The 20,468-nt window shown below is 47.6% G+C and overlaps 7 protein-coding genes across 7 annotated transcripts; 5 read left to right on the plus strand and 2 right to left on the minus strand.

Annotated features, from left to right (window-relative positions):
- Positions 1 to 1,662: 1,662 nt before the first annotated feature.
- I203_103691 (uncharacterized protein) lies at positions 1,663 to 3,709 on the minus strand (the record flags this gene model as incomplete). The annotated part of the gene is made up of 8 exons (XM_019147513.1): positions 1,663 to 1,783; positions 1,944 to 2,123; positions 2,194 to 2,376; positions 2,440 to 2,793; positions 2,856 to 2,960; positions 3,018 to 3,403; positions 3,457 to 3,542; positions 3,604 to 3,709. The coding sequence occupies 8 exons, from the start codon at positions 3,707 to 3,709 to the stop codon at positions 1,663 to 1,665; spliced, it is 1,521 nt and encodes a 506-aa protein (XP_019003178.1).
- A 1,229-nt stretch (positions 3,710 to 4,938) lies between these two features.
- Positions 4,939 to 6,410, plus strand: I203_103692 (uncharacterized protein; the record flags this gene model as incomplete). The annotated part of the gene is made up of 6 exons (XM_065517377.1): positions 4,939 to 5,158; positions 5,220 to 5,352; positions 5,410 to 5,649; positions 5,713 to 5,784; positions 5,839 to 6,019; positions 6,072 to 6,410. 6 exons carry the CDS (start codon positions 4,939 to 4,941, stop codon positions 6,408 to 6,410), a joined length of 1,185 nt encoding a protein of 394 aa, XP_065374195.1.
- A 1,834-nt stretch (positions 6,411 to 8,244) lies between these two features.
- I203_103693 (uncharacterized protein) lies at positions 8,245 to 8,872 on the plus strand (the record flags this gene model as incomplete). Its single annotated transcript, XM_019147511.1, has 4 exons — positions 8,245 to 8,406; positions 8,461 to 8,588; positions 8,655 to 8,717; positions 8,773 to 8,872. The coding sequence occupies 4 exons, from the start codon at positions 8,245 to 8,247 to the stop codon at positions 8,870 to 8,872; spliced, it is 453 nt and encodes a 150-aa protein (XP_019003176.1).
- A 479-nt stretch (positions 8,873 to 9,351) lies between these two features.
- On the plus strand, positions 9,352 to 9,875 carry I203_103694 (uncharacterized protein; the record flags this gene model as incomplete). The annotated part of the gene is made up of 3 exons (XM_019147510.1): positions 9,352 to 9,463; positions 9,534 to 9,649; positions 9,696 to 9,875. 3 exons carry the CDS (start codon positions 9,352 to 9,354, stop codon positions 9,873 to 9,875), a joined length of 408 nt encoding a protein of 135 aa, XP_019003175.1.
- A 470-nt stretch (positions 9,876 to 10,345) lies between these two features.
- Positions 10,346 to 13,297, minus strand: I203_103695 (uncharacterized protein; the record flags this gene model as incomplete). The annotated part of the gene is made up of 9 exons (XM_065517378.1): positions 10,346 to 11,149; positions 11,205 to 11,307; positions 11,355 to 12,219; positions 12,282 to 12,423; positions 12,479 to 12,619; positions 12,684 to 12,755; positions 12,813 to 12,980; positions 13,051 to 13,078; positions 13,140 to 13,297. 9 exons carry the CDS (start codon positions 13,295 to 13,297, stop codon positions 10,346 to 10,348), a joined length of 2,481 nt encoding a protein of 826 aa, XP_065374196.1.
- A 391-nt stretch (positions 13,298 to 13,688) lies between these two features.
- I203_103696 (uncharacterized protein) lies at positions 13,689 to 15,755 on the plus strand (the record flags this gene model as incomplete). The annotated part of the gene is made up of 9 exons (XM_019147508.1): positions 13,689 to 13,858; positions 13,927 to 14,346; positions 14,404 to 14,499; positions 14,552 to 14,777; positions 14,833 to 14,927; positions 14,992 to 15,075; positions 15,128 to 15,267; positions 15,322 to 15,476; positions 15,528 to 15,755. The coding sequence occupies 9 exons, from the start codon at positions 13,689 to 13,691 to the stop codon at positions 15,753 to 15,755; spliced, it is 1,614 nt and encodes a 537-aa protein (XP_019003173.1).
- A 2,119-nt stretch (positions 15,756 to 17,874) lies between these two features.
- On the plus strand, positions 17,875 to 20,453 carry I203_103697 (uncharacterized protein; the record flags this gene model as incomplete). The annotated part of the gene is made up of 16 exons (XM_065517379.1): positions 17,875 to 18,069; positions 18,140 to 18,170; positions 18,233 to 18,323; positions 18,387 to 18,501; positions 18,559 to 18,590; positions 18,652 to 18,833; positions 18,889 to 18,962; positions 19,011 to 19,096; positions 19,163 to 19,278; positions 19,344 to 19,472; positions 19,528 to 19,650; positions 19,704 to 19,810; positions 19,866 to 20,022; positions 20,088 to 20,159; positions 20,217 to 20,306; positions 20,362 to 20,453. The coding sequence occupies 16 exons, from the start codon at positions 17,875 to 17,877 to the stop codon at positions 20,451 to 20,453; spliced, it is 1,692 nt and encodes a 563-aa protein (XP_065374197.1).
- Positions 20,454 to 20,468: the final 15 nt, after the last annotated feature.

Consider the following 20,468-nt stretch of genomic DNA (forward strand, 5'->3'; position numbering starts at 1 on the left):
CAAGGCTTGACCCTTGATATGACCATTACCCATACGTTGTATATTTGTAATCAACCCATTTCATAAACTGGCGATGCCGACAAAACGAAATAATGTAAAGCGATGTAGGCTGAGATGAACAACTGAAACTGCATTGGTCGGAATATGGCATGGGGCACAGCACGAAGCGAAGTAATCACACTAGTCGTTGATAGTAGAGGAAGCATTCGTAAGCGTTCTGGAGGAATCGGAGCTACGAGCGATTTGAGTTAGTAACGAGTCAGCAATGATACATCGCCAATGTTGAGATGGTACATGCAGTGGTTGGCTGTCGAGCATATCCCCGATACAAGCACCGAGGAAGATGTATACCCAATACCAAACTTCCAGGTTGACAACAGAGGCTTGAGGGGATGACACCAAAAAACGGTTAGCTTGATTCAGTGATGGTAATTTACTACTAACTCATTACGGTCCTCGGGTTACCGCGCTCGATCATCCGTATCAAGATAATTGCGATTTTAAGGTCATGAGTGGGTGACCAAGGTGCTTCAGTCTGATCGTAAAACCAGTGTCTAATCGCCAACGCATACATCGACCGCTCCGACGATAGTCATTGTGGTGCATATTGTGAACACCAGGAGGTCCAATATGAAGGATATCGTGGCTTCCATGTGCGGACATGGTAAGCTAAATTTCATCGCTTCGAGTGAGGGTCCATGAAGTCATGATATCGGACTTGCCCATGGCAAGTTGCCCTTTGAAATGGTATGGAATACTATGCACACAGATCATCACAGGCCCCGTACCCGTGGCGGTGGTGTGTAGATTCCAACCCCCATCTTTGTGACCATTCCGTCTCTCTCTGAACCTCTATTTGATCAAGGTGGTCTTGCAAGGTGCCGCTGATGTTGGCTTGGAAGATGGCAAGTCTTTTGGTGAATGGAGGCTAGATTCTATTAGCGAGGTGTCGAGACTGCGCTGACCTCAGCGCTATCACCCGCTGCAAGGCATTGACGACCCTCCTGTGACCTCGAGTAAGTGAGACAGATATAGAGTATCACCAAGCGCGTACTTCTTTCTCCTGATTCTTCCTCCAGATTGAGACTACATTCGGCGGCGCTTCAGTGTTCATGCTTGGTGGGGTGGGACCAGAGTCGGCGCCAGCGGAAGTGGAACGAATGTCAAATATCTGGATAGATGAGCGAGTGGCTTCGATTTTCGCCCCCATTAACGCTGACTCGTCGCAGATCAGTTTGATGCGACAATAAGATGAGTTCTCCCGAGTCGAGAGAGAGTTGTCAGGAAGCGACAACATGGCAAGTGCCAGATTGAGCTCTCAAAGTTTCGCTAGACATGCGATGCAAACGAATGCCGCTTGTCAATAACGTGGGAAGCATAGGGATGAGCTCGAAGACTTAACATCACACCTCCATGGTCCAATTCAGAATGCCTGACTTTAACGAGCTGCTATTTATCCGAGAGTGTGACATTGATGGATCTGAGCTAATGACCTTCTTAGATGAAGGCATCCCAATCCGATGCTGGTTTTCCTCTTGGCAACAGTGCATGTCTCCCACATTTGTTTTATTGCATTGTCCGTGAGGGCGAGTCCTCGACGCACAATGAACTTTGCTCCAGTGATGTACCATGAATTTATTCTCTGAAATCATTTGCAGCTAGTTATGGATCTGTAAGGTTTGGGTTCGCATCGGGGCATGAAAATGGGGCCGCACGTCCCCTCAAGACGGGCTGGTCGAGGAATATTTTGGTCAGAGCTGAGATCATGATCGCCGAAGAGATGCTGAAAAATGCATACGATGGCAAATTCTCCGTACTTGTCTCTTCGCCATATTGTACAGAAGAGCCTTACTTTTATTCAATGAAATGCCACGCCACCAGTCACTTGGTGCTTGGGCCGCCGGAAGAAAATCATGAACATGAGTAGCCAAACCGCAATCCACCCTACAACGAAGTACCAAGAGATTCTGGTGTTCCTGATGTCGTGGTAGGCATCAGGAAACACGGTCAAAAGTCCCGCTTGCACAGATAAACCGATTATGGAACCCACTTGCATGGCAGTTTGAGTGATAGCTCCCGCCACCCCTGCTTCGGACGAAGGTACAGCCGTTATCGCACCAACACTATTCAAGGATGGGGAGCACAGCGTCAGCTTGGACTCGAGGATGATCTAGGCGTGGAATCGTCACCCACTTGGTACAATTGAAGACAATGTTCATGGCAGTAGCACCGATGATAGAACCAGGAAATGTAAGACCCCAGTAATAACGGCCTGTTCGTGCACCGCCAAGGATGAACAACGCATACGCGACAATTCCGCCGATTAATCCAATGGAGACCGGAATCCGTGCGCGTAACGAAAATTTCGGGAACATACTATAAACTTCAATTTCGTCAGCTTAGAGGCCTAATGCTGAAGCTTGTCGCTCTGGGACTGACACCAAAAAAAAACTTGACGCAAAAGACGTAAGCCCTTGAGGCAGAACCCTCAACGCTGCAATAATAGGCTCCTCGCCGTGAACCTGTATATACGTCTCGGCATGAGGGACATACTCCATCGCCCACCATGCATAATTTAGGAGAGCCATCACGATCCAAAGAGAAAAGTTCTGGTATTTCCAAGTATGCGAGGGGATCAAGGCGTATGCAGCCGGTCTCCTTCTCTCCCAAAAGATGAAAACGGGGTATAGCAGGCAGGCGATGACTGTTGGTACGTAGAATGCAGGACGATCGAAACCATGGGAAGCCCCAAGGGTGAGACCGAGAATCAACAGCAAGGTGGCCGCTAGTATCCTATCGAATAGTGTGTTAGATCATCAATTCGTCGGGTCGTGAATCCGTTGGTGAGTACTTACAGCAAAACGCCAACCAGGTCCATTCGCTTCCACTTGGAATGTACGCTTGATGCCGATCCTGCTGCATTCGGTATGAGATACCAAGCGAGTAAAGCAGCCGGAAGGCTGGAGGGAGCTTGGTCAAAAAACTTCTCCGCATGATCATTCGTAAAGGCGACTTACATCAAAGCTGCAATTATGCGAAAATGCCAGCGCCAACCGATCATCTGCCCATGACCTGGGATCATCAGAACCGCTCCTCCCAAGATCAATCCCGCAGCATTTGCTATTGCTCCGCTGATACCGTATACAGAGAACGCAAAGCTGAGTTCGTCCTTTCTGAACAGGGCAACAATCAATCGATACGATGAAGGTATGAGACATGCCCCACAAATACCGCTAACAGCCCGTATAATGTAGAAAGAATAGGGTTCCATCAGAAATGATATGACAAGGTTGGTGAATCCAAGTCCGACGAAACCAAAAACAAAAACTGGTTTAGGCGAATACAAATCTGACACACGACCCCAGAAGAGTAAAAACGCAGCGAACGTTACGCCATACGATGTCTTGAAACAAGATCAGCTCAAACGGTATTGTTTTACGTTTTGGATGGGCTTACGATAACCCAAGTCTGTTCTGATAGAGGTATACCTAGATCTGTAGCCGTAGGTCCAACCAAGATAAAAAAAACCGAAAACCCGATGACTTGTATTTGCAGATGCATGTTAACTAAATTCCTCTCGAAAAGACAAGATATACCACTTACTATCCATGAACAAGCCCAGTGAGAAGATGGCAAGTAGCACCATTTTCAGTCGATGAGACGTTTCATATGCTAGCTTTGTGTCCGGCGTCAAGGTCTCATCTCTCATTTGGTGCTTTGATTCCCCCTCTATACGGCATGGTCTGACTTGCAGTGAGGGGTCGATGGCGGGATCCGTGTGTTGTGCTGTATTCCCTAGAGGCTCATATTCCAGTGGTGGCGGCTCTGCGGGAGATGACGGCTCTTCAAGCGACATTCTGGACAAACAAACGGATTTCTAAAATTGGGATAAGCTATCAGTCTGACCATCATTCGAATTTTAATACAATATATCTCGATGAGTTGAAGAGCTGTATCAAACTCGCACTCGATCACATCTGCGGAGATCCGATTTCCGATGGTATTCATGTTATTCCCGCCCTCCACATAGCACGACCCGCCGAGGGTGCTGCATTCCTCACCCGCGAATGAGAGGTGGGAAATTCCCTAATCAGACCAGCAATGACCCCGCTTTCTCTCCTACTTCTCATTATCCTGTCGAGTTTGAATATCTCACCTTCGCTAATATACCATTCATGGACACGCCTCGACGAAACATCTCTCAGGCATGCGCCGCTTGTAGGTCGCGGAAGTGCAGGTGCGACGGTGCGGCGCCCAAATGCAGCCGCTGCCAGTTGAAAAATCTAGAATGTGACTATACACAAGTCAAGGACAAGCGTCAACAGTAAGCCATCCTTTGTAAGCTTCTGCGCTCTCCATATTTCTGACTTCCATGCAGTAATGCAGCTCGACGAAAGATCGAAGATTTGGAATTGAAGGTACGAATGCTCCAGGAGGAGCTTAGGGCTGCGAGGGCTCAGGGGATCAGTCAAATCTCAAATGCAAACATCGTCTCAAACATTCGCACGACCACAGACGGCCAGGCGCACAATTCAGAGCTACCAGTGTATCGAGCCGTTGATAGCCTACAGCTTGATTGGCATACGGGTAACCTGGTTTTTATGAACCCCACTTCTATACCGCGTCTGCAGGTGAATCCGACGGAGACTTCTGGTGAGTGGAGTTGGGTATGACTTGTCAATTTAGATGCCTTCTAACACGCGTGAGAAAGTATCGCAATGGTTACCACTTCTTCAATTATTGGGCCACAGCGATGAAATACCATCTCAAAACAATGTCTCGCTCGAAGAGACTGAAGAACTCTTAAATCTTTATTTCACTTTTCTGAATGGCTTCAACACTTTCGTCGACGAGCATTCCTTCCGGCGAGACCTCATTCTGTATTCTGAGAACCCGAATCAGTCGCATCCAGCATACTCGCCATGCCTACACATGGCAATGTTGGCTCTTGCATCTCACATCACCGCTCAAGCGGATCCCGTTCGTTCTTCCGACGTTACAAACGCAGGCACACGAGGATTCACGTTTTTACAAAGAGCGTTGTCCTGCCTGGAGGTGGAGATTGAAAACCCGAAACCTGCTACAGTAACAGCTATTGTCATCCTCTCCAGCTGCTTGGCTGATTTGGGAAAGAGCTCTTTGTCATGGGTGTATGACGGTTAGTGCCGATCACGGTCGACCTTTTATGTGGGCGTCTGACTGTTCCTCAACAATTCTAGGTATCGCCGCCCGATTGACCTCAGCCCTAGGCTGCCAAGTCGATTCTCAATCCATGGTGGACCAGGGTCTCATTACTCAAGAGACCTACAACCTGAGGGCCAACGCATTCTGGACAGCGTACATCGAAGACAAGTAAGGGTCGTTCACGATCATCCGGTCCAGATATTGAACGACTAATGCGGCTTCTAGATTAGCTGCGCTTTACAATGGTCGAATGCCTAGTCTTGGCGAAGAGGACTACAACTTGTCTCTTCCAAAACCTTCTTCGGCAGCACAATGTGGTGTGCCAGAGTTAACGGATCTTCAAGCTGCCCTTATATCACTTGGTGACATATGCGCCGAGATCATCAGGTCTCTGTACGGCTTTGCCTCCAGGTCGCCCACAAATGAATGTTCGATTGCTCGGATACAAGACAAGCTACATAACTGGTAAACACGTACCCTTTCCTTGGCTTGTCATGGATTGACTGACGCATACGAATCGTCTGACAGGTCGAGCAACCTTCCGTTTGCAACGCGATTGCCGTGGAATGGAGGCCCCCGTCAAGCGAGCCCCCAAGTGCTGTGAGCGAGAACACACATTGAGTCGTCAAGTATACACACTGACAGTTGCGACAGTGCAATCCACGCTACCTTTAATACCCTGTCCATCATCTTCCACAAATCCTTTCTTCGTCGACATTGTCTAGACTCTGCAGAAGGAAGGATATGCTTCGAAGCCGCATTGAGTACGGTGAAGCTGGCTAAAACCTTCGACCTGACGTACACTATCCTCAAAGCGCCCATCACCATGTCTCAAGTACGTACACAAGCCGCTGACGCTCGAACCTTTGCTAAATGATTTCCCGCAGAATCTTTACATCCCGGGCACAGTTCTAACTTTGATCATTGCGGACTTATTCGATCAAAATGACAAATGGATCGAGAGGGAGCAGTCTCAAAAAGCTTTGGATGATATCATGACCTTGCTCTTTCGTCTTTCGTCGTCTTGGCGATGCTCTTTACAAGCATACCAAGCATTGAAAACCATGGGTGAGAATTATGTCATCAATAGATCCACAAATCCTCAACCTTCCGGAGACTTCGCCGGTCTGGAGCTTGGTCAAGATTTTGATATCGATTCTGTCCTCAATTTTGACTGGACTACATTCGATCATATGGGTGGTATTGCCAACCCCAATTCTGGATGAAGAACGAAAATACACTCGTTGACATTATGATTATGATATCAATAACATGATCCCACCTGAAACGGGAACCCTTCTTTGAAGTTCAAGCACTTGTGCCTCTCGTTACGTACGATCCAAGGGGATTCTCAATAGAGATCATTGGATTGCATCATTGTTCATCGCTATGAGTTGTCCCAAGGCAATCTACAGCTACAGTTCTCATATCAGCCTCGACTGAATCCGCCTCTTCGTCCTCCTCAACCTCCTGGTCCTCCTCATCTTGGTCTTCACCGTCCTCTAAAACAGACCCCCTCGTTCTTCCCTTCCTTGTGACAGATCCTCTGGCTAACCCTTAAGCCTTTCTTTTCTTTGCCTTTTGTCATATCAGCTACCTCCAGGACAAGGTATATTGGTTTACAAAGTTACGTAACGGTTATCAGTCTGGGTCAATGGACGATAACATCGCTGGTAGAACACGAAGAGATTAGAATATAGGAGAAGTATAGGATAGGATTCATTGTAAATACCTTTCAGCTTCGTTCATCATCGTCTACTCTGGACATTGGACTTTCAGGACAGGAGATATATATACCCTCTCTAATTTTGTATTCATTCTGTTTTCCCTCATGAGTCCTCAACTATTGTCTTGTCTTACTATTTTGATTTCACGAGTCACTTTACACTTCAGTATCTCCTCAAAACTACAATTGTCTATCGTCCCCTTGGAAGTCACACCTTTCTAGCTATATACTTTGTCTATTTAGCTAGGATACCGTACAAGTCTAAACAGAATCCGTTGAACGATTTTGTTGATCACTTAACAAAGTCATTCATCTCTTATATACTTTGGTCAGATTATTATATCATCCCTTGTCTTCTTATCATCTGCTCGCGCATCTAGGCCGTGTCCTCCTATGATTAAGGCCGTCTAAAAGACCTGTTGAACAGGGTAGGAGGGTGTCTGGGGCATGACTCTATTGAGAACCCAAATTGACAACGGGAAAGCGAATTCAAAAAGGATGTCAAATTTTGAGTGCTTTGCACTGATGTCGATACCGGTGAAGTTATGTCGAACACTGGACCACTCAAATGGACTCATCAACAGACACAATTCTCAGAGCTCTGAAGCACCGCTGAATAGCACACGCTCTACTCCGATCATCGCGATTCTAAGTATAAGCTAGAGAATTGTTTGAACGGGCCACTCGATAACTAGATTAATCCTAATTGGACCCTTACCTGCATAAGACACGTTTCGAGGTTTTTCCAGTTGACATAGTTGTTCGCTTAGTCAGATCGCTGTTTGTTCCGTAGAGTCGTTTGTTAGTCCTGCGCCATTCCTTTCAATGTACACAGGTAGTGTGTTGGACGGTAATTGATATTGCGCCGAGACTCGTAAAGGATCTAAGTACAATCGAATGGTAAATAAAGCAAGGGATCGAGTAAGTATAACGAGCGTTATCGACTGGTACGCTATGATTGTTGAACTAGAAACTCAGTGTTACGTGAAGTATTCATAGCCGCAAGTTGCCTTCGGTTCAGGGATGTTTACGATTCATTTTCCATGGCTCGGAGCAAAAAAACAGGTTTCAACAGAACCCCGCTTGATCGCTTTTCCGCTTCACTTACGATTCGTCCGGTATCTACGTTAATGTGGGGAAGCCAACAAATCAATTTCCGCCCATCAGTCCACTCCGCCAGCGGAAATGCATATCCCGCGCTCGAACAGACAGACCACTTCGTATGCCTCTATCGAAAGCTCACCTGCGGGGCGAATCAACGAGGACCACAAAACTACTCAATCATCATGTTTTTTCACTCCCCATCCTCCCATCCCAGCATTTTGCTTCTCAACATGACAAATGTGCAAATGCGCACAAATGCGATCACCACCAATGGTCATTCCACCACCACAGCCCCCACGCATTCTGAGGAACCGAGCTACTATGGCAGATTGATAGTCTGTCGAAGACGCGCTGGTCTTGGTCACGATGAATACGTTCGCCATTACCGGGAGGTACGTAAGAAGGTATCTCTTTCGAGGTCGGCTAACACCAGTTCCTCTGTACAGGTTCACTATCCTTTAGCAATTCAGATGCCAAATTTGCTGCATTACGTACAATTGCCGATAGAAGCCGCAGAAGATCCATCACCTGCTTGGGATAGCGTCTCTTTGTACGTCTTCCCTACTGCGGAACAGTGAGTTGTGTGTGCCATATGAGGTCCAACCTGAACCCGATGCAATGTCGCTGAAATATCTGGTAGCTACTACCAGGCCATGCAGACCGAATTTGCTTCAAATCTCGAGGAAGATTCCGCCTACCTGATGTGAGTCCGCTTCTCGTTCTGATTAGTGCAAGGCTGATCAAGTATGAGCTATCAGGGATCAAGTCCAGATGCAGACATTCATAGTAACTGTGACAGGCAAATATGTGGCAAGCTTAGGAGGAAAAAGATGGTCTGCTTCCTCACAAGTATCCTAAACATATGTGAAACGCTCATGTATTGGTCATGATTATATCTTGATGATTAGCTGCATGATACACGTTACCTGATTGGAACTGAGAGCTTGATCCCACGTGCTGGTGTCAGCGGTGTTCGTTGTCGGCTTGAGCCCGTTCATGCTTTCACGACCTGATCATCTAAATAAACAGAAAGAAGTTGACTCCCGAGCTCTCGCGGCTAAAGCTGCGCCAACTGAGGACACTCGCGTCTGATCGATGATTGATCTCACCGCGACGTAAGCACTTTTCTGAACGTACGGAAACTGCATTTCCGCTGAGGGGCATCTTTTAGTGGTAGAGTAAGCGGTAGGGGAAATTATATTTCCGTTGACATTCAGGCTTCACATAAAGACAACTTAGTTATATATCGGTACTTGTGTCTCGCTGTCTTCCGTTTATATCCCATCACTGCGATTCATCATTCGTTGTCCAATTTGATCGATCCCTTAATCCTCAAGATGTCTCACCTCCAATGGTATGCGTACGAGGGCGTAGGATCACAGAATGTTGAACAACATGCGTACAGTCAAGCCGTCAGAGTAGGAGACAGGATTGAATGTTCTGGTCAAGGTTAGTCGATACATCCAGCTGATCTCGTCTACGTCTTATGAAACTGAATCTGTCTGTAACTCCGGCGCAGGGGGTTGGGACCCCAAGTCCGGAGAATTCAACCGGGAAATCACTGCTCAAATCGAACAAGCTTTCAAGAATGTCGATCTAAACTTGAGGGATGCGGGAGGTAAAGGCTGGGAACAGGTGAGTAGATTCACGACATTCTCGGCTTACTGGGGTCTTTGCACAGGTCTTCAAAGTGGTAACTTATCACGTGCCTGTCAACAACGAAGCCATTGAAGCCGTGTCCGCAGGGTTCCGAAAGTGGTGTCCTAATCACAAACCTCTTTGGACGTGCATTGGTGTTACCAGACTCGGTGAAGACGATATGAGAATAGAAATCGATGTGGTCGCCCATGACCCGAAATAAGGCACTGCAGTCGAGGCCTCCAATCTGGAATGATCTAGAAGGGGAATATTGTCCTCACGTAGCTTTCATCATGCATCCCAATTTGCCCATAGAAGCAATCGAAACAATCCATTGAGTCGGGGATTGGGATTGATCGTACCTCATGGGTATGCGGTTGAAAACACAGAATTGGGTGAAGCTATATCACCAGAGGGGAAATGAGCTTATATTATCGTGGGTGTTGGAGGGCTTACGACATTATGCTTTTCGGTCCATCATGTCCATGCTCGCAAAGGCTCACTGACCAGCTTGTTTGCCCTTTTCTATGTGAACCGGTATCCAAAGGGTGACCGTGTCTATCCGCCAAGATGGCTAATATGTATAACTCTACAAGCTGCAGCAAGGTTGTCTGTGACCGATTCAACTTGACAAACCATTATCGTACGGAGACAGGAATAATAAACTTATGCATTCTTTAGACTGTACGAAAATTAAGCAAGCGCATAATCCCTCTCCCAGCCCGATGGTATATTTAGAGTCTGTGATAATCCCGAAGTGCAGCCTGCATCTTGAAGTATTTGAATGGTATAATTCCCGGGTTCAATCTCCCAGGAACCGTCTATTCCGCCAGCCCAATGGGAAAAGGCGTCTTCAGCAAGGGATATGACCACCTCTTCCTGTGTACCTGGCTGAAGGAGTTGTGTTTTGGCAAATCCTTCTAACGATAGGACAGGTCTGGAGGAGCCCTCAGGGGGAGTAACAAATACCAAGACCGTATGTCTTCCGGACTTAAGGCCAGTATTTGTGACGGTCACTGAGACTGTGATGTTTTGACCGGGGCCAAAAGCCTCTTGCCCCGCAAGCTGGAGATCGGATACGGAGAAGGAAGTGTATGATAAACCGGATCCGAAAGGGAACAAGGTCGGGATGTTCTTGGACGCGTAATGGCGGTACCCAACGAAGCAACCTTCGGCGTAGGCAATCTTTTGATTTTCTCCAGGAAAATTCCCATGCGAAGGATTGTCTTCGATCCGTTTTGGGAATGTGACGGGTAGCCGACCACTCGGATTCACTTCGCCAGATATGACGTCGGCTAACGCATGACCTAATTCTTGACCTGGGAACCATGCGTATATTACGGCATCGACTTTGTCCAGCCAGGGCATAGCGATGGGAGAGCCTGCATAGACAACGACAATGACCTTCGCGGATGAGTCGGCAACACGTTCGATAAATTCATTCTGGCGACCCAACAGTGATATGTCTTCCCTATCGAAGCCTTCGGTCTCATAATCCTGAGCTCACATTCGTCAGCATAAGGAGTAGGTTACTTATGCTTTCCTCACTTACAGGACCATGTCCCACACATAAGACCGCAGTCCCGATTTGCTCTGCGGCTTCGACTGCGTCCGATATGATTTTGTCCTCGTCGATTGCTTCCGCAAAGCCAAAGCTGATAAGGCTATTAGCAGTGACCACTCACACAGCAGTGACACTCACTGAAGACCATTCGCTGGAAGTGAGGTTGCATAAAGGAGAGCATCATTGGATGTGTAGTTGATCTTGACATCGTAACTCTGACCTGCTGCAAAGTCGTATTCGACCTTCTTGGCGATCTTGTGGAGTGACAGCATAAGGAATAAATTGGGGTCTTCCTCCTTGGGCACAATCACACATAATGATTGACCATTCACGAATAATTCTGCGGGGCCACATGAAGCTATTGAGAGAGTATGTCGACCACTAGTAGCTGCTTTGAGTCTGAACGACATGGTAGCGGTCCAGCCCATCTGTAATCCCTTAGGGTAACGGTCCAGAGCAGTGAGGAATGTACCACTCAATGGTCTTGTTTCAACTAAGGTTCCGTCAGGTTGGAAGAACTCTACCATCATCCCATATTCTCCATCTGGTCGGGTGGCCACATTGTTTTCCGGGAGCGGGCAATAATTGTATGCATTAGGACCTCTGATGAGGGTCGCTTTTGGGAAACGTTGAGATATACCCTCTATGGGGGATACTCGATGGTGAGAGTAGAGGCTTGCAGAGCCACCTCCGTGTATCAGCGCCTCTGACGCGTACAGTCCGGCAGCAGCGATAGGTGTTGAGGTCGAGAGCGGTAAGACGTCATTCTTGTTTTTCAAAAGAACAGCACCAGAAGCAGCCACTGACTGTATTAATTCTCGATGTTCTGGTTTGTCCTCGGCCGTTTCTGGCCTTTCTGGGGGAAGATCGTAGCCACCAGCGTATTGAATCAATCCAAGAACTGTTTCCGCTCGTTCACGTACAGCATCCGCTAATTCAGGATCTTCCTTAGCCGCCTTTACCAACTTCTTACCACCACGAAAATGGTGATCAGGCATCTCGACTGGCAACACGATCACATGTCAACCCTCATCTCTATGGCGATGCTAGAAGCAGGTGACTTACGATCCATACCAGCCATCACGGCTTCTTTGAGTGAATAAGTTGCCCACCAATCGCTCATCACTAGGACATCCTTTGCTCTCCATTCCTCTCTGACTATACCATTGATGAGACGAGCCGAGTCAGAAACATATTCCCCATTGACCTAAAACGGACACGTATTAATTTCATCGGATGATTTATTGCTACATATCACTCACCTTGTTATAGGCTGTCATCATGGCTTTGGGTTTGGCTTGCCTAAATACAATCTCGAAAGGCCGTAAATAGATCTCTCGGAGAGGTTTTTCTTCTACTTGGACATTCATGACACGTCGGTCAAGCTCCGAGTCGTTGCAAATCTGCAGACATCAGCGGCAACCCAGTGTGCAAAATACTCACAAAGTGTTTGATTGTAGCAGCTACCCCCTTTTCCTGGACACCTTGAATGTAACCGGAGGCAATATTTCCAGCAACAACGGGATCTTCGGAATAGCTCTATTTTGTCATTAACGCATATTTGATTGCCTCGGCCTCATAAGCTAGATCACCTACTTCAAAGTTTCGACCACCCAGCGGTGATCGGTGGATGTTCACAGTAGGTCCAAGGATGGCAGAAGCCGATTTGGAACGACACTCCTCTGCTATAGCATTACCAATCTTTCGAGCGGCATCGATGTCGAATGTAGCGGCAAGGCAGACACCGGCAGGAAAACATGCAGACTATGCATCGTGTAAAAGGTTCTGCATGAGTATGTATAAGTTCTCTGAATATTCGATGAGAACTGCTTACTGATGTCCCGCCGACAAAGTCTTCACCGCTGAGAAACGCATCCCTGTCAGTAATTACAAAACATATTTGACCGGATGAACGTGACCCACCGCGCACCATTAGGTCCGTCGCTCAACTTCAGCCCAGCAGGAACGCCCAATCGTGGAACTCCGTTGAGTCGCCAAAAGTCCTTACCGTGAAGTAACGAGCATGCTTCCTCTATTGTAAGCTGTGATGCTATGGCTTTGGGATCGAATTGCAAGGTCATCTCAGCTCGCTCAGACTTGGTGTATCTGTGGTCAACTTCTTGATCCTTCTGTAAACAGCGAACGTATCATTTTATAACTTACTTCCTGATGAAGTACGACACCCAGGTCGCTGCGGAAATGCGGGGCGGAAGTGTCATTCCCGCCGAGAAAATCATCAGCGGAAGGCGGATTCACATTTCCACGTGAGCAAACGCGACCGCGAGGCCTCGTTCGTTCAATCTGACATCTCAATCTCGGAATTATCACTTCCTGCCCAAGTTGCCTGCCCTATGAGCTGTGAAGAGCAAGAGAGACGATACTCGCCAAAAACTATATGAAGGTATCCATTTGGAGCCCAAATGGCAGGTGCGACCTTCTCGTCAACACTCCAACTTCAAAAAGAACTTCAGCATGAGCGAAATCGACAAAGCGAGACCCTTAACTGGCGAGAAGGTAGTGGACGACATCATCGTCAATGAAGTCATTGATGTCGTCCCCACTCCTCTTCATGACGATGTGAGCATCTGGAAATACATTACTCTCAACAGAAGAGCCTTTGGGTTTTCCGTCTACATCCTGATGTGAGTGATGGTGTTGCTATCGTGGATCATGCGATGTTCAAATCTAATTATTCCTGGCCATGACTTAGGTTGATGGTGGGATACGGCTTCGACGGTCTGCTAACTGGATCCCTGGTTGGTGTACCCTCATTCAAAAGACACTTTGGATACTATGATGCAAAGTCACAGGTCTGGGTCATTTCAGCGCTTTGGCAATCCCTCTGGACTGCCATGACGTCGCTCATGATGGTCTTCGGTGCCCTTACCACGGGTGTTCTCCACCCCAGATTTGGGACTAAAATCCTCATCCTGGTCGCCATGTGTTTCAATGCAGCTGCGATTATCACCGAGCAACTCAGCAAGACGCCAGCCGACTTCTTGGGTGCTAAGATAATTGCCGGTTTCGGTTTCGGTATCATGACCTCGACTGCAATCATGACCTTGCCATCTTACGCGCCTTGGCGACTTCGAGGCCCTCTCGGAGCCGCCTTGAACACTTTTATCCTGTTGTAAGTCTCAGCCAGCCTACCATTGTCAGTACAGATCTATGACTGACCGTCGCTTAGTGGCGGATGGACTGCTCAAGGGGTGCTCACAGGTACTGGTCAAGCCTATCCCGAATCGACCAAAGCTTATCAAATTCCCTTCGCCTTACAATACATGTAAGTTGCCAATGATTGCACCAGAGGCACTCGATTGATAAACGACATGTAGCTGGGTGATAGTACCTCTGTGCGGCGTGTATTGGGTACCGGAATCCGCTTCATGGCACCTTCGCCGAGGCGATGAGACGAAAGCCAGAGAATCTTTGATCAGACTGCACGGGCCATCAAGAATGGCAATTGTCGAAGCCGAGTGGAAGCAAATTATGATAGCTCACCGGCTCGAGAAAACCGGCAATCACCAAACAAAGATCGCAATCACCGAGCCGTTCAAAGGTGTGAGTGTTGCAAAAACGTGGGTCAGCCAAGTCGCTCATTGATCACATCACGCAGATTAATCTCCGGAGAACATTGTTGGCGAGTGGACTCCTTGGCTTCCAGCAACTTGTCGGCGCTACCTTCGTCACAAGCTACCTCACCTACTTCTAGTGAGCTCCGAGCATATTAGATGACTTGCATCGAGATGGGCGCTAACATTGGTACGATCTTCAGTCAGGTCGCCGGAACCCCTGATAACCTGTCCCTGAGTCTCGGAGAGATGTCCTTCACTGTCCAAGTTCTCGGGAATCTTTTCAGGTGAGTTCTTTCGAGAATTGTCATGGTACATATGATACTGATAACTTCTCAGTTGGTTCGCTATTGACAAGCTTGGTCGACGATACTGTCTCGTGGGGGGGCTAGCATCAATGACACTTACCTTGCTCATCATTGGGATCACTTGGGCTATTCGTTCATCTGCAAGTCTGTGGTGCATGGTGGCTTTCATGAGTGAGTATTTGCAGGATCATCATTCCGACGTCTCACGCTCACGGAGATCTGCAGCTGTGTGGGCATTCTTATATCAAGCCAGTATCGGTGCTTGTGGGTTCTCCCTTGCAGCGGAAGCACCAGGTCCTCGACTTCGTTCTCTCACCATCGGTATTGCTCAGGGAGTTGCCCAAGTTTGTGCGTGGGCCATGGGTTTTGCCACCCCTTATGTGAGCTGCTTTTCGACACTGGCAAGATCCAGCTGACCGACAATTGCGTAGATGATCAATCCTGACGAGGGGAACCTCGGTGGTTACGTAGGCTTCGTCTTTGCTGGTATTTGTGGAGCTGCTACCGTTTGGTCGTTTTTCGCTGTACCCGAGACCAAAGGGCGAACCCTTGCTGAGATGGAGGTCATGTGGGAGACGCAGGTCCCACCCAGGCTTTGGAAGCGCCACGAAGTGAATTCCACCGCAGCTCAATTGAGTACCATCCCAACGTTGGTCTGAGGCTCAACAGTGTCGAATAGCTCGAAGAGGGGAGTTTAGGGTTATTGGGAAGCCCCCTTTTAAAGGAGATGAAGGACTATGTGTGTAGGATAAGTAGGTAAAGGGCAGCCTAATCAGAGTCGTTGTTTGAATTTTTGTCAAAAGCTATTTTATCCACGTCGTAGAGAGTATGGGTGGTCGGTATTGTGAGGATTCTGTCCACGAGTATGCATATATCCGTACGGTCAGAAACAGTGATTCTCCGATAGAAACCAAACATCTGGGCTCGCATTGGCCATGCATAAGCGTATGAACTTGTGCCGATCTACCTGTCGAGGCCCGTTCCCGAATCATTCAAAATGTGTCTGAAAACACACGGATTGCAAAAGTTTCGCAGCGCGAGTGGCGAAAAGCGAATCAATTGAGCAGCCTATGCTCGCGATAGTAACAAGGTAGTCGATTATGGAAGTTACTACGTGTGGTCTGTCATTGATCAAATAACACCAAATACTGAAGGGTGACTGACTATCTACTACAGCAATGATCATAGAGGAAGTTTTCATACTTCGATCCTTGAGAGAGAAAGAACGTATACCCGATGTTGGAGCAATTGGTAGCGCATTTGCTGATGGGGTCGTCTGCTGTCCATAAGTCGGTGCTATGCTAAGAAGTACTTGTATCGGGTCGTGACACTACCTGCACTTATTAGATATGTTACAACGTACCACTTGAAGCGAAGTCAAGTCATCGTTCCCCTCGTCGATAAACCACTGGTGGTAATTCTACGTTTTGAAGTAAAAGCTGATATAGTATTGAACAAAGTTTGGGTGCAGAGTCAGCGCTACAAGGTGTCTTGACTCATATTGACACGAATTTATCAGCCACATATTGGGCACCATAGAAGCATAGAGCTCGTCATCTTGCATCCACTGATATATCGCATATAAGGATACATAGAATATTGTGACTATCCCACAGTCTTCGAGATCAATGTGTGACCCTTCGGTAACAAGGTGTCAAGTTCCTCACATGTAGCAACAATGTGAGGCTTCAAAATTGTGAAGTTTTGAAGACCATATTGTGAGGTTTAAAGCAGAGTGTAGGATTTCTCGCACTGACGTGCGGAATTCCAAATTGCACTCACCCCTGATTAGAGCAATTCGAAAGTGTGTTCATCGTCATGCATCAGCGGTGATTATGTTCCCAGATCTTTGGATAAGAATTTGGTGTTGCACGGGGAATTCAGACAATATGATACGCACACCAAGCTCAAATAAAGTAAGCCGGTCCGCCCAACTCGAGTTTCAGTGTCTTCGCCTCTTCTTTGACAGCACGTTGCTTTTCTGTCCAACCCTATAAATAAGGTTGTTCCATGCCTATCTGGTGGAATATACGTTTTACACCACCGCAGATTCCTTCCGCTGCAATACACCCCTCAGCGGACCTCTTCATTTTCGCCCATAGACTCAGTCGCTTGGTGATCTGCTTCAATGACGCACTCTAGATTACATATCGCATGTCTGGAATCGCTTCGGATAGGGGATGAACCTCTCTTTTTTCAAAAGAGCCTTTTGCATCGCCATCTGGTTGTCGTCTGCGATCACTGAGGGTCAATCCATTCCCCCAAAGGCTACGAATGCCAGGAGCTTGAAATAGAACTATCATATGGTGGGTGATATGTTGTTATCAGGCCGCCCGATCTTCTCATGCCTCATTGGTTAGACTCATCCGTTGCATCGTCGCTTGCCGGATAGTAAACCATCGTCGGAAATCGCCGACTCTATTTTTAGATTATGCCCAGGACTAATCGGCTCTCTCAGGCGCTGTGTTCCATTATCCCACTACTACGTCACACCCACTTTAGCCCTCTTATCTCAGCTCGCCTATTCCTCCTCCCGATTGCCCAAGGTTATCGCATGACGATATCAAACCTTGTTTATTCTTAGCAGTATCCCACATGATCATGGTGCTTTGCTATGCGAAAAAAATGGGGTATATCGATGCACATTCGGTTTCTTCCTCTCTTCCCGGCATGTACAGTGCTCAATGCTCATATAGTCAATCAATATCATAGCTGGATTTAATCAGATTCGTGGTCGACAGATAGTAATCACCGCACAGCATCGCAAACACCAACAACATGTCGTCGAGGAAAGCAGCCGATCAAGAGAAGAATTTAGGTGGTCCTACTGAGGCTTCCGTTTATCCCGCTGGGAACGGTTATCCTCAAGACAATAGTTCACCAGACTACGATCACGGTTATGTGGACCATGATACAGGCGTTGGAAAGAGCGAGAACTCTCTTCATCGAGGTCTGAAGCCTCGTCATGTATCGGTGAGTCCAGTTGACCGTGTGATCGAGGGCTCGGAACGGCGAGAAGCTGACTGGATATCATCGATCCCAGCTTATCGCCATCGGAGGTGTCATCGGCACAGGCAAGTGACTAATTGCACATTGAAGGTTGAAAGATAGTTCCTCTAACTTTGGACACACACAGGTCTGTTTATCGGAAGTGGAACTGCTCTAGCCAACGGAGGACCTCTGGGATTATGGCTTGGCTTTTCGTTTGTTGGAATATTGGTTTACTTGTGAGTCAAGGCGTCCCTCATTTCACTTCGCTCAATGACGCTGACACACGCTCAAATCTGTAGTATGATGCTTGGTCTCGGCGAAATGTCAGCGTACTTACCTATCACTGGTGGTCAACTGACATACGCTGGACGTTTCTTCGATCCTGCTCTCGGTTTTGCCATGACCTGGAGTACTGTGAGCATGCGGTCTGGTCAGGTCCGAGGGACGAAGCTGATGATCTCGTTAATGCAGACGATTCACTGGGCTTTGACTTGCGCTTCCGAGTGAGTTATACCTCGCTGTATACTCTTCGTTGGCAGCGGCACTGATGCATGTGTCACATAGACTATCTGCCGTCGCAGTCCTAGTCAACTATTGGCTTGAACCCAGCAGAGTCAATAATGCTGTCTGGATCACTATCGGTTATGTCGTGGTCGTTCTTCTCAACTTGACCACTTCTGGAGTATACGGAGAGACAGAGTTCATCTTCAGTTCCATCAAGGTCCTCACTATCATCGGGTTGATCAGTGAGTCCGCAAAAATGGACTTATCAGTCGTATATTGACTGTCCTCGCGTTAAAGTTCTCGGTATCGCTATCGACTGTGGAGCCGGCCCTGCTGGACACTATCTTGGATTTCACTATTGGAAGGATCCGGTGAGTCTTTTCATGTCAAGGTACACTGAAGCTTATTAACTTTCACAGGGCGCACTGGCTCAATACGAGGGAATTGGTGGAGCGAAAGGAAGATTCCTTGGTTTCTGGGCTGTCATGACACAAGCTGCTTTCTCGTAAGTAAAGGTCATGGTGCCGTGTCCATGGGATACTGCTGAAGTATCCCAATTTCACACCCGCAGCTATGGCGGAGTCGAGTTTTTCGGTATCACCGCTGCTGAGAGTGCCAATCCTCGATTTTCCATTCCTCGAGCGATGAAGCAGATCTATTTCAGGATAGGTGTCTTCTATATCCTGGGTCAGTAAGCTGTTCCTTCAGCTGCACGTTCATCCGCTAATACTCCCATTACTCCCACTATCTAGGTACGTTCATACTTGGATTGATTGTACCATTCGATAATGATCGACTTGGTACCTCGAGTGACGCTGCGGCTTCCCCTTGGGTCATTGCTATCCAGCTGTCCGGAATCAAAGCGCTCCCGCATATCATCAGTGAGTACCCATGTGATTTCCAACAGATAATTGCTGAAGATGGTGGCAATCTCAGATGCCTGTCTGATCACGTCTGCTTGGTCTGCTGGTAATGCCGATCTATACATTTCGTCGAGAAGTCTCTACAACATGGCCCACAAGGGCCTTGTCCCGAGGATTTTCCTTAGAACCCACCGATGTGAGTCAATCACCGAGAAGGTCATGGTCATCAGAGCTGATGCGCACCGCAAGGGGGTACACCTTATGTCGCTGTTTTGACAATGGCTCTTATACCATTGTTGGCGTATATGACCGTTAGCACAGGAGCTGCCAAGGTATTTGGCTGGTTTGTCAATCTGGTGAGTAACCACGGCCTTACTCCTGTCGCGCCTCATGCTGATAACATCGAAAAAGGTGGCTGTCATGGGGCTTGTTGAATGGATGGGCATCTGTTTGGCCTACATTGGTTTTCGACGAGCGATGAAAGCACAAGGTTTTGACAGAAGTACTTTGCCATATAAGAACCCTCTTGCTCTCTTTGGAGCTTGGTTCGCGTTGTTTTCATTTGGAAGTGAGTACGGTATGCTTAGCTCCGGGACATCTTAGCGTACAGCTGACCATTTTACTCATCTACAGTCATCATTCTATTTTCCGCATGGACGGTGTTCAGAGATACGGATAATTTCGACCGGGCAACTTTCATCACCAGTGAGCTACTCTGAGTCGTAGCGCAGCGTCTGTCGCTAAACTTTCATTGTCTCACAGACTATCTGCCCGCCGTCTTCTTTCTAGCTTTATACTTTGGTTACAAGATCTATGGCAAGACGAGAATCATCCCTCCTACTGATGTAGACTGTATGTACTCACATTATCCACACGGGACCGCGAAGCTGATTCCTATCGCTTCCAGTGATCACCAACCTAGCCGAGATTGAAGCTACCATCGAGGAGCGTCCTCCGGCCAAAGGTTTCAAAGGAAGACTCCAAGCCATGTTCCTATGATCGGAGAAGTGACAA

Source organism: Kwoniella mangroviensis (genome assembly GCF_000507465.2).
Source record: "Kwoniella mangroviensis CBS 8507 chromosome 1 map unlocalized Ctg01, whole genome shotgun sequence".
Taxonomy (NCBI): domain Eukaryota; kingdom Fungi; phylum Basidiomycota; class Tremellomycetes; order Tremellales; family Cryptococcaceae; genus Kwoniella; species Kwoniella mangrovensis.